Consider the following 12,740-nt stretch of genomic DNA (forward strand, 5'->3'; position numbering starts at 1 on the left):
ACTTAGGTTGGAGTCATTAAAACTCGTTTTTGAACCACTCCACAAATATCTTGTTAAGAAACTATAGCTTTGGCAAGTCGGTTAGGACATCTACTTTGTGCATGACACAAGTAATGTTTTTAACAATTGTTTACAGACAGATTATTTCACTGTATCACAATTCCAGTGGGTCAGACGTTTACATACACTTAGTTGACTGTGCCTTTAAACAATTCCAGAAATTGACGTCATGGATTTAGAAGATTCTGATAGCCTAATTGACATCATTTGAGTCAATTTGAGGTGTACCTGTGGATGTATTTCAAGGCCTACCTTCAAACTCAGTGCCTCTTTTCTTGACATCATGGGAAAATCAAAAGAAATCAACCAAAACCTCAGAAAAAAAATTGTAGACCTCCACAAGTCTGGTTCATCATTGGGAGCAATTTCCAAATGCCTGAATGTACCACGTTCATCTGTACAAACAATAGTATGCAAGTATAAACACCATGGGACCACACAGCTGTCATACCTCTCAGGAAGGAGACCTGTTCTGTCTCCTTGAGATAAACATACTTTGGTGAAAAAAGTGCAAATGAATCCCAGAACAACAGCAAAGGACCATGTGAAGATGCTTGAGGAAACAGGTACAAAAGTATCTATATCCACAGTAAAACAAGTCCTATATCGACGTTACTTGAAAGGCCTCTCAGCAAGGAAGAAGCCACTGCTCCAAAACTGCCATAAAAAAGCCTATGACTATGGTTTGCAACTGCACATGGGGACAAATATCGTACTTTTAGAGAAATGTCCTTTGGTCTGATGAAACAAAAATAGAACTGTTTGGTCATAATGACCATCGTTATGTTTGGAGGAAAAAAGGGGAGGCTTGCAAGCCGAAGAACACCATCCCAACCGTGAAGCAAGGAGGTGGCAGCATCGTGTTGTGGGGGTGCTTTGCTGCAGGAGGGACTGGTGCACTTCACAAAATAGATGGCATTATGAGGACGGAAAATGATGTGGATATTTTGAAGCAACATCTCAAGACATCAGTGAGGAAGTTAAAGCTTGGTCGCAAATGGGTCTTCCAAATGGACAATGACCCCAAGCATACTTCCAAAGTTGTGGCAAAATGGCTTAAGGACAACAAAGTCAAGGTATTGGAGTGGCCATCACAAAGCCCTGACCTCAATCCTATAGAACAGGGGTGTCAAAGTCAAATGGACGGAGGGCCAAATAAAAAAATCAGCTACAAGACGAGGGCCGGACTGTTCGAATGTTCATTGAAAAATTTTTAAATGACGCATATAGTCTAGTGAACCTAATTGAACCTACTGAAAACCTAACAAATATATTACAATATGATCAGATAAATAAAGCAATATTTTCTTATGGCTCTGTCAGTAATCTTTAATTTTCAACAGACACAAAAGACAAATTTCCTTTATATAAATATCCCCATAACATGAACATTAAATGAAAGAAACCGGTATTCAAGGCACCATCAGTAGACTATATTTTCTATTTTAGCAAAAGTGGGCTAAATTTACTTCAAAGAAAAAACAATAATAGCAATTTTCTATCATCCACTCAACTGAAATATTTTTAAAATATAATTGGATTGAAATACAAAAAAATAAAGTGCAAAAATCTATTAATCAAAAACAACACTTTGTTTAAGGAGAAGTAACATGCAGTGAAAACAAATATTAAATTTTAACTTTTAAACTTGAACTGAGTAAAAACTCTAAATATGTGATTGCACAGTAATGTTCACTTGTTTGAGGTTGAGGGTGATACTTGGTGGTGTCCCATCTTTTCCACAAGTTCATCAATGTTCGGGGTAAGGCTCTGAGCTGAAGAAATCCTCAGAATTGAGTGGAGGTGTTCAGCAGTAAGTCGACTTCTGTGTGATGTTTTGTTCAGGTTCATCAAAGAAAACAGTTGTTCACACAGGTATGTGCTGCCAAACATAGACAACGTTTGAGCAGCCTGGATGCGCAGCTGGGGCATTGTGCCGGGGAGGAAACGGGCGAACTCCGCAGCACCCACTGCCGCATATTTTGCCCTCAGTGCATCATTGCATTGGAGGTCAATCAACTCCATTTGGAGGTTTGGTGGTGAGCTTTCCACGTCAACAGCAAATGGGTTACCGAGCAGTTCCAACCTGCTTTTTTGTGCTTCAAAGTCAGCAAATCGGCGTCGAAAGTCAGCGGCAAGCATACCTATTTTATCAGCCAACTGTGTGCTCGGGAACGCACTGGTAGAGAGCTTCTCTTTCATGGTCTGGCAGCTGGGAAAGTGGCTCAAATTTTCTTTCCGCATCTGCGTCTCCCACAGAGTCAGTTTGGTTTTAAATGCCTTCACTGTACTGTACATATCAGAGATGACACGATCCCGACCCTGCAGCTGCAAGTTTATTGCATTCAGATGACTCGTAATGTCACACAGAAAAGCCATTTCACACAGAAACATTTCGTCTCGGAGTTGTGTTGTGTCTTTCCCTTTGCTGTCCAAGAACAGACAAATCTCCTCACGAAGCTCGAAACATCTTTGAAGCACCTTTCCCTGGCTTAGCCATCGCACCTCTGTGTGATAAGGCAAATCACCATGCTCCGTTTCTAACTCCGTCAGAAATGCCTTGAACTGGCGGTGATTCAAACCTTTGGCTCTGATAAAGTTAACTGTGCGCGTGATGATGCTCATTACATGCTCCATTTTCAAGGCTTTACCGCACAACGCTTCCTGGTGTATGATACAATGATAAGCTGTCAGCTCACCTGTCGCGTTTTCCTCTTGCATCTTTTCCCGTATCTTCGCCACCAGTCCGCTCCTGTGTCCACACATCGCAGGTGCTCCGTCGGTTGTCAAACCCACGAGTTTTTCCCAAGGCAGCTCCATCTCATTTACACATCTTGACACCTCTTCATACAAATCATGCCCCGTAGTTGTGCCATGCATAGGACGTAAAGCCAAAAACTCCTCTGTCACGCTTAGGTTGGAGTCCACTCCGCGGATGAAAATTGACAACTGGGCAATGTCAGAAATGTCGGTGCTCTCATCCACAGCCAAGGAATATGCAATAAAATCTTTTCCCTTTTTCACAAGCTGCTCTTTTAGATTGATGGACAACTGGTCTACTCTCTCGGCAATGGTGTTTCTGCTCAGACTCACATTTAAAAAGAGTTGCCTTTTTTCTGGGCAAACTTCGTCACAAACTTTAATCATGCAGTTTTTGATGAAATCCCCCTCCGTAAATGGCCGGGCTGATTTAGCGATCTCTTCTGCCAAAATAAAACTGGCCTTGACAGCAGCCTGGCCTTGTGATTTGGCTTTTTTGAACAGAGCCTGTCGAGATTTGAGGCCTCGTTTTAATTCCTCTGCCTTTTGTAGCCTTTGTTCCATGTCCATATTCTTGTTTTTGTCCGCGTGTTTCGTTTCATAATGTCGTCTCAGATTATACTCTTTCAGTACCGCCACACTTTCTCCACACAGAAGACACACAGGTTTTCCAGCTACCTTCGTGAACATATACTCCGACTCCCACCTTGTTTGAAACCCCCGGTTCTCAGTATCCACCTTCCGTTTTGCCATTTTTGATGGGTATCTGAAAGTTAATTTTACTGTGATGCTGACGACTGCTGTGCCAATAAATATTGAAATGAAGCAGCCTACTGCTCGGTGCGTCACCTTTGCATTGTGGGAAATGTAGTATTGGTGCGTGTAAAAGATCTGCGGGCTGCCGGCTTGCTGCGGGCCGGTTCTAATAATAAATCAAGATCATCCCAGGGGCCGTAAAAAACCTTCTTGCGGGCCGGATGTGGCCCGCGGGCCTTGACTCTGACATATGTGCTATAGAACATTTGAAGGCAGAACTGAAAAAGTGTGTGCGAGCATGGAGGCCTACAAACCTGACTCAGTTACTCCAGCTCTGTCAGGAGGAATGGGCCAGAATTCACCCATCTTATTGTGGGAAGCTTGTGGAAGGCTACCCGAAACTTTTGAGCCAAGTTAAACAATTTAAAGGCAATGCTACCAAATACTAATTGAGTGTATGTAAACTTCTGACCCACTGGGAATGTGATCAAAGAAATAAAAGCTGAAATAAATCATTCTCTCTACTATTATTCTGACATTTTACATTCTTAAAATAAAGTGGTGATCCTAACTGACCTAAGACAGGGAATTCTTACTCTGATTAAATGTCAGGAAATGTGGAAACTGAGTTTAAGTGTATTTTGCTAAGGTGTATGTAAACTTCAACTGTATGTGTGAATTGGAAATTCCCCCTGAGACACCAGGGCCAGCCATTGTCAATGGCAACCCTGGAGCAATTAAGTTTCAGTGCTTTGCTCAAGGGCACATCGACAGATGTTTCCCCTTGTCGCCTTGGGGATTTAAACAAGCAATCTTTTGGTTACTGGCCCCACACTTTAACCACTAGTTTACCTTCTGCCCTGTTTCTGTTATGTAGGTTGTGAACCATGCTAACTGTCTTACTGTCTTCCCTGTAGGTTGGGCTATGTGGACCATGCTGAGGAGTTAGCCTCTAGGTTCCTCCAGTGCTTCCCAAAGAACCGTCTGTCTGCTCAGGCAGCTCTCCAGCATGAGTACTTCAGCCACCTTCCTCCACGGCTCTGGGAGATCTCAGACAGTATGTATACCTTTACTAAGATACTGGATTTCTCTCTCTCTTTCTCTTTATTTAGCTTCATTTTTTTTCTCTCTCTCTCTCTCTCTCTCTCTCTCTCTCTGTCTCTCTCTCTCGCTGTATCTCTCTCACTGTCTCGCTCTCTTTGTCTGTCTGTCTGTCTCTCTGTCTCTGTCTCTCTGTATCTCTGTCTCTCTCTCTCTTTGTTTATCTGCATCCCTACACCATTCCAATGCAATGGTCTTCCTCCCTCTTTCTATGCGTTTCTCCATATCTCTCCCCCTCGTTTCCCCTCTAACCCCTCTACTGTTGGGACAGTAGAAGCCCAGATGGACCTCAGTTGTCCACCTCAAGTTCTACATTTGGATGTTTTTTCCATCTTACTCACTTGTTAAATAAAAACAGATGAGTTCTGGTGCAACATGATCTTCCATCTTACATTATGAGTCTACGAGAATACGGGGAGTGAGAATACGTCCACTCTGCTCAATGCTTTGCAACATAAAGTTGTTTATGAAAGTATTGTATTAATATGAATTATGTTGATCTGGTCAGCCATGTGCTTCTTTAGCTTCAGCCAAGATTTGAAACAAGACCTCAAGGAGGCAGTTATCACATGTATGTGATCACCTGTATGTACATATACTGTATATACCAAAATAAAGGAAACACCAACATAGTGTCTTAATAGGCCGTTGGACCACCACAAGCCATCAGAACAGCTTCAATGCACCTTGGCATAGATTCTACAAGTGTCTGGAACTATTGGAGGGATGCGACATCATTCTTCCACTACGTTTTTGATGGTGGCGGAAAATGCTGTTTCAGGCACCTCTCCGGAATTTCCCATAAGTGTTCAATTGGGTTGAAATCTGGTGACCAAGACACACACACACACACACACACACACACACACACACACCCTTTAAACCCCCTCTGCTCTTCCTCACTGAGGTCTCTTCTTCTAGCCATGGTAGCCATTATAATGGGCAATTAAGCATGTTTATACAAGACCCTAAGCATTTTTTCTTTACAAACGTTTATAATTTTCCAATCGCAATACCCAACCTGACAACCAACATGACAGTTCAGTTGCATCGAATCAGAACAGGACATTCAACTGTGTCATTCAGAGAGGACATACCACCCATATTATTAGACTACAAACACAGATACATACTGAGCCCATCCTATCCGTTCACCCCACTCATCATCAGTGTCAAAGCCCAAAGCCTGTTCAGATAGCTTCATAGGAGCTGCATTGGGACCGCCTGCCAGAGACAACCCACCCACAGGCTGGTCATTTTAATATGAGAATCATTCTCATTTTAAATTCCCCAGATGAGGATTGATTGATCTCTATTAATCCTGTTATCAGCAGGCCACAGTAGGTTGTTCTGTTAGGAGAAGCAGGAGCTCTGCGGCGGTCACCGGGCTGGGAGAGATAGATGGTGGCTCTCTTTGTGCTGTTACACACACACACACACACATGCATATGCACACACACACATGCATGCATGATTGCACACTTTCTCTCTCTCTCACACACACATACACACACACACATACACAAACACACTAACACAAAGAGCCAGGCTTTTGATTGAGGAAGAATATAGTTATACTGTATAAATGAAGTCCTTGGTGGATCAACACTGTAGCAGCAGGGAGGGAGGGAGGGACGGTGAGAGAGAATAACAAATGGTGGTGGAGGAGGGGAAGCGGAGGAGAAATGACTCTGAAGAGAAGGAATAAGAGAAGTTAAATAAAGGGATCATTGTTATCCTGGGTGTTAGCCTGCTAGTGAAACATGGTGATTGTTGTTTTGTGCAGCAGGTAGACAGGCAGCAGGAGAATAGAGACTGATGGGAAATGCCCCAGCCCATCATACCACTGGGAGTTAAACCTAACTGTCAGCACTCTAACACTAACTAACATGAGCTTTACATTCATTACAACACCACAGATAATGAAGAAAGAAACATAGCACACACACACACACACACACACACACACGCACGCACGCGCACAACACATATACTTTATACACACACATAACACACAAACACACATACACACACACACAGCATGTTCAACATTAAAGCTGAATCTTTATTAGTGTTATCTGGCTAGGGACTGAAGGAGAACATGGTTTATTCAGCCACAAATGCACTCCGTTGTCTAATGTGTTGGGAATTATAGAGACAATAGCTAGACAGATTTATTATGAACAATGGAAGAATTACAGCAGGCATAATAGACCACCCAGTCCCGTGGGGGGGTGTGTGTGTGTGTGTGTGTGTGTGTGTGTGTGTGTGTGTGTGTGTGTGTGTGTGTGTGTGTGTGTGTGTGAGTGAATTGGATTGTGTGTGTGTGTGTGTGTGTGTGTGTGTGTGTGTGTGTGTGTGTGTGTGTGTGTGTGTGTGTGTGTGTGTGTGTGTGTGTGTGTGTGTGTGTGTGTGAGTGAATTGGATTGTGTGTGTGTGTGTGTGTGAGTGTGAGTGTGTGAGTGAATTGGATTGTGATTGTGACATTTAACAGAAACACTGTGGGAATCTGAGACAGAAGTAGTGTACAATAATAATGTCCTTGACTCGACCTTCGCAGTATTACAGACTGTGATATCTCTTAGTATTACAGACTCTGATATATCTTAGTATTACAGACTCTGATATCTCTTAGTATTACAGACTCTGATATCTCTTAGTATTACAGACTCTGATATCTCTTAGTGTTACAGACTGATATATCTTAGTATTACAGACTCTGATATCTCTTAGTATTACAGACTCTGATATCTCTTATTATTACAGACTCTGATATCTCTTAGTATTACAGACTCTGATATCTCTTAGTGTTACAGACTGATATATCTTAGTATTACAGACTCTGATATCTCTTAGTATTACAGACTCTGATATCTCTTAGTATTACAGACTCTGATATCTCTTAGTGTTACAGACTGATATATCTTAGTATTACAGACTCTGATATCTCTTAGTATTACAGACTCTGATATCTCTTAGTATTACAGACTCTGATATCTCTTAGTATTATAGACTCTGATATCTCTTAGTATTACAGACTCTGATATCTCACAGTATTACAGACTCTGATATATCTTAGTATTACAGACTCTGATATATCTTAGTATTACAGACTCTGATATCTCTTAGTATTACAGACTCTGATATCTCTTAGTATTACAGACTCTGATATCTCACAGTATTACAGACTCTGATATCTCACAGTATTACAGACTCTGCTATCTCTTAGTATTACAGACTCTGATATCTCACAGTATAACAGACTCTGATATCACACAGTATTACAGACTCTGATATCACACAGTATTACAGACTCTGATATCTCACAGTATAACAGACTCTGATATCTCACAGTATAACAGACTCTGATATCACACAGTATTACAGACTCTGATATCACACAGTATTACAGACTCTTATATCACACAGTATTACAGACACTGATATCACACAGTATTACAGACTCTGATATCTCGCTATATTACAGACTCTGATATCTCGCAGTATTACGGAATGATATCTTTCAGTATTACAGACTCTGATATCTCGCAGTATTACGGAATGATATATTTCAGTATTACGGACTGATATCTTTCAGTATTACGGACTCTGATATCTCGCAGTATTATGGACTGATATCTTTCAGTATTACGGACTCTGATATCTCGCAGTATTACAGACTGATATCTCGCAGTATTACAGACTCTGATATCTCGCTGTATTACCTACTCTGATATCTCGCAGTATTACGGACTCTGATATCTTACAGTATTACGGACTCGGATATCTCGCAGTATTACAGACTGATATATTTCAGTATTACAGACTGATATCTTTCAGTATTACAGACTCTGATATCTCACAGTATAACAGACTCTGATATCACACAGTATTACAGACTCTGATATCACACAGTATTACAGACTCTGATATCTCGCTATAGTACAGACTCTGATATCTCTTAGTATTACAGACTCTGATATCTCACAGTATAACAGACTCTGATATCTCACAGTATAACAGACTCTGCTATCTCTTAGTATTACAGACTCTGATATCTCACAGTATAACAGACTCTGATATCACACAGTATTACAGACTCTGATATCTCGCTATAGTACAGACTCTGATATCTCACAGTATTACAGACTCTGCTATCTCTTAGTATTACAGACTCTGATATCTCACAGTATAACAGACTCTGATATCACACAGTATTACAGACTCTGATATCACACAGTATTACAGACTCTGATATCTCACAGTATAACAGACTCTGATATCTCACAGTATAACAGACTCTGATATCACACAGTATTACAGACTCTGATATCACACAGTATTACAGACTCTGATATCTCGCTATATTACAGACTCTGATATCTCGCAGTATTACGGAATGATATCTTTCAGTATTACAGACTCTGATATCTCGCAGTATTACGGAATGATATATTTCAGTATTACGGACTGATATCTTTCAGTATTACGGACTCTGATATCTCGCAGTATTATGGACTGATATCTTTCAGTATTACGGACTCTGATATCTCGCAGTATTACAGACTGATATCTCGCAGTATTACAGACTCTGATATCTCGCTGTATTACCTACTCTGATATCTCGCAGTATTACGGACTCTGATATCTTACAGTATTACGGACTCGGATATCTCGCAGTATTACAGACTGATATCTTTCAGTATTACAGACTCTGATATCTTTCAGTATAACAGACTCTGTTATCTCGCAGTATTGCAGAAAGATATCTCGCAGTATTACGGACTCTGATATCACGCAGTATTATGGACTCCGATATCTCGCAGTATTACAGACTGATATCTTTTAGTATTACAGACTCTGATATCTCGCAGTATTACAGACTCTGTTATCTCTTAGTATTACAGACTCTGATATATCTTAGTATTACAGACTCTGATATCTCTTAGTATTACAGACTCTGATATCTCTTAGTATTACAGACTCTGATATCTCTTAGTATTACAGACTCTGATATCTCACAGTATAACAGACTCTGATATCTCTTAGTATTACAGACTCTGATATCTCTTAGTATTACAGACTCTGATATCTCTTAGTATTACAGACTCTGATATCTCTCAGTATTATGGACTCTGATATCTCGCAGTATTACAGACTGATATCTCTCAGTATTACAGACTCTGATATCTCTTAGTATTACAGACTCTGATATCTCTCAGTATTATGGACTCTGATATCTCGCAGTATTACAGACTGATATCTTTCAGTATTACAGATTCTGATATCACTCAGTATTACGGACTCTGATATCACGCAGTATTACGGACTCTGATATCTCGCAGTATTACGGACTGATATCTTTCAAAATTACGGACTCTGATATCACTCAGTATTACGGACTCTGATATCACGCAGTATTACGGACTCTGATATCTTACAGTATTACGGACTGATATCTTTCAGAATTACGGACTCTGATATCTCGCAGTATTACGGACTGATATCTTTCAATATTACGGACTCGGATATCTCGCAGTAGTTCGGCCTCTGATATCTCCTCACGGAAAGGAAATAAAGGATGTGAGAGAGAGTGGTGTTCTTATAACTCAGTTCATTGATAGTGTGTTCTGAAACTCTTGAAAAAGCCTTAAAGAGAGAAACTCTTATCACTTCACAGCATTTTGGCTCAATCTGTAATCCTTTGACTCTAAGAGGACACTATGAGGTTGGCTTTAATGACTGATACATCTCATTCTCTCACTCTTACGCCCTCACTCTTTTTGTCTCTCTCTCTCTTTCTTTCTCACTCACTCACTTTTCTTTCTCTCTCTCTCACTCACCTTTCTCTCTCTCGCGCTCTCTCTCCTACCCCAGTGGCTACTATCTTCACGGTACCAAATGTCAAGCTGCAGGTGGAGTCAGGTGACAGTATACAGGTGTGTACCAGGACCATCTCCAGCCATGCTAAAGGACCGTCCAGCAGCAAACACTGACCGGGGCAGATTGCCCCACAGCTAGCCAGGTATGTGTGTACACGTACACGTTCACGTACACATGCATACGCACACACACACACACACACACACACACACACACACACACACACACACACACACACACACACACACACACACACACACACACACACACACACACACACACACACACACCAACACCAACACCAACAAAAAACAGCTGCCTTCTGACCAGCAACAGCCCTCAAAGGATCCTAAAGCTGAAGTGGTCATGATATGGTATAGTAAGGTGTAGCAGGGGGTCCTGTGTAATGGCTGGTGGGTTATCTTCAGCTCTGACTGGGGAAGGAGGGGGTCCTGTTCAGCAGGGACATAAAGAGGCTGCATTTGCATGTAATGAGAGATCTGGGGGCCAGACGGAGGGGATAATGATGGTGAAGGGGCCAGGGCCAAACTTGAGGGCCACACCAGGGCCCCACTCACAGGATTAAACCTGCAGTTACAGACAGACAGGTGCAGGGACAGGTGCATGGGTTTAGGGATGAGTCTCGTTGGGTGAACACTGACTGGAGAGGAAGACAACCACACACCTACTCATACACACACATACACACACACACAGACACACACATAGGGCCACAGGGTACATAAACCAAACACAATAGTTTTACACACCAAACTGGACTATGTATCGATCTCCTCTCCTCTTCCCTCTATTTCACACCATCATTTCATCCCAAATCCTCCTACAATGTATGTGTGCGCGTGAATGTGTATGTGTGTGTGTGCGTTCATGTTTGTGTGTGTGTAAGAGCTGGGAGTGGAAGTCACCCCACTGGGAGAGCTCTGTCCTCTCAGCTGCAGTATTCTTATTGAAATGATCCTCTTTGTCCCTGCCCATCCCACTGCCTGACAGACTGACAGAGCCCCAGTGATCGCAGACTAATCCACATGCACACACACGCTCACATGCACATGCACGCACACACACACACTTTCAAACACACACACAGAAATACATGAATGTCTGGTATTCTAGTGAAGATTTCTGAAAGGTGAAAAGAGGAGGAGGAGGAGGAGGAGGGGAGAATGTGGTGTGGAGGATAGAAGAGTCTACGAGGACCTGGGGGAAGTGTTGTATTATTTATAAGAGGTAGTGCGTGCAGGCAGGCAAGGCAGGCAAGGCAAGGCAAGGCAAGGCAAGGCAAGGCAGGCAGGCAGGCAGGCAGGCAGGCAGGCAGGCAGGCAGGCAGGCAGGCAGGCAGGCAGGCAGGCAGGCAGGCAGGCAGGCAGGCAGGCAGGCAGGCAGGCAGGCAGGCAGGCAGGCAGGCAGGCAGGCAGGCAGGCAGGCAAGCAGGCAGGCAGGCAGGCAGGCAGGCAGGCAGGCAGGCAGGCAGGCAGGCAGGCAGGCAGGCAGGCAGGCAGGCAGGCAGGCAGGCAGGCAGGCAGGCAGGCAGGCAGGCAGGCAGGCAGGCAGGCAGGCAGGCAGGCAGGCAGGCAGGCAGGCAGGCAGGCAGGCAGGCAGGCAGGCAGGCAGGCAGGCAGGCAGGCAGGCAGGCAGGCAGGCAGGCAGGCAGGCAGGCAGGCAGGCAGGCAGGCAGGCAGGCAGGCAGGCAGGCAGGCAGGCAGGCAGGCAGGCAGGCAGGCAGGCAGGCAGGCAGGCAGGCAGGCAGGCAGGCAGGCAGGCAGGCAGGCAGGCAGGCAGGCAGGCAGGCAGGCAGGCAGGCAGGCAGGCAGGCAGGCAGGCAGGCAGGCAGGCAGGCAGGCAGGCAGGCAGGCAGGCAGGCAGGCAGGCAGGCAGGCAGGCAGGCAGGCAGGCAGGCAGGCAGGCAGGCAGGCAGGCAGGCAGGCAGGCAGGCAGGCAGGCAGGCAGGCAGGCAGGCAGGCAGGCAGGCAGGCAGGCAGGCAGGCAGGCAGGCAGGCAGGCAGGCAGGCAGGCAGGCAGGCAGGCAGGCAGGCAGGCAGGCAGGCAGGCAGGCAGGCAGGCAGGCAGGCAGGCAGGCAGGCAGGCAGGCAGGCAGGCAGGCAGGCAGGCAGGCAGGCAGGCAGGCAGGCAGGCAGGCAGGCAGGCAGGCAGGCAGGCAG

The 12,740-nt window shown here is 44.1% G+C and overlaps 1 protein-coding gene across 2 annotated transcripts in view; it reads left to right on the forward strand.

Annotated features, from left to right (window-relative positions):
- Positions 1 to 12,740, forward strand: part of LOC110503753 (cyclin-dependent kinase 14) — a 233,248-nt gene that overhangs the window by 155,669 nt on the left and 64,839 nt on the right. For both annotated transcript variants that reach the window (XM_036970578.1, XM_036970579.1), the window contains 2 exons: positions 4,494 to 4,633; positions 10,555 to 10,702. In XM_036970578.1, coding sequence (XP_036826473.1) covers positions 4,494 to 4,633; positions 10,555 to 10,673 — 259 coding nt within the window. In that variant the 3' untranslated portion in view covers positions 10,674 to 10,702. The remainder of the gene's footprint in view (positions 1 to 4,493; positions 4,634 to 10,554; positions 10,703 to 12,740) is intronic.

This window comes from Oncorhynchus mykiss, chromosome 3 (genome assembly GCF_013265735.2).
Source record: "Oncorhynchus mykiss isolate Arlee chromosome 3, USDA_OmykA_1.1, whole genome shotgun sequence".
NCBI classification, from domain to species: domain Eukaryota; kingdom Metazoa; phylum Chordata; class Actinopteri; order Salmoniformes; family Salmonidae; genus Oncorhynchus; species Oncorhynchus mykiss.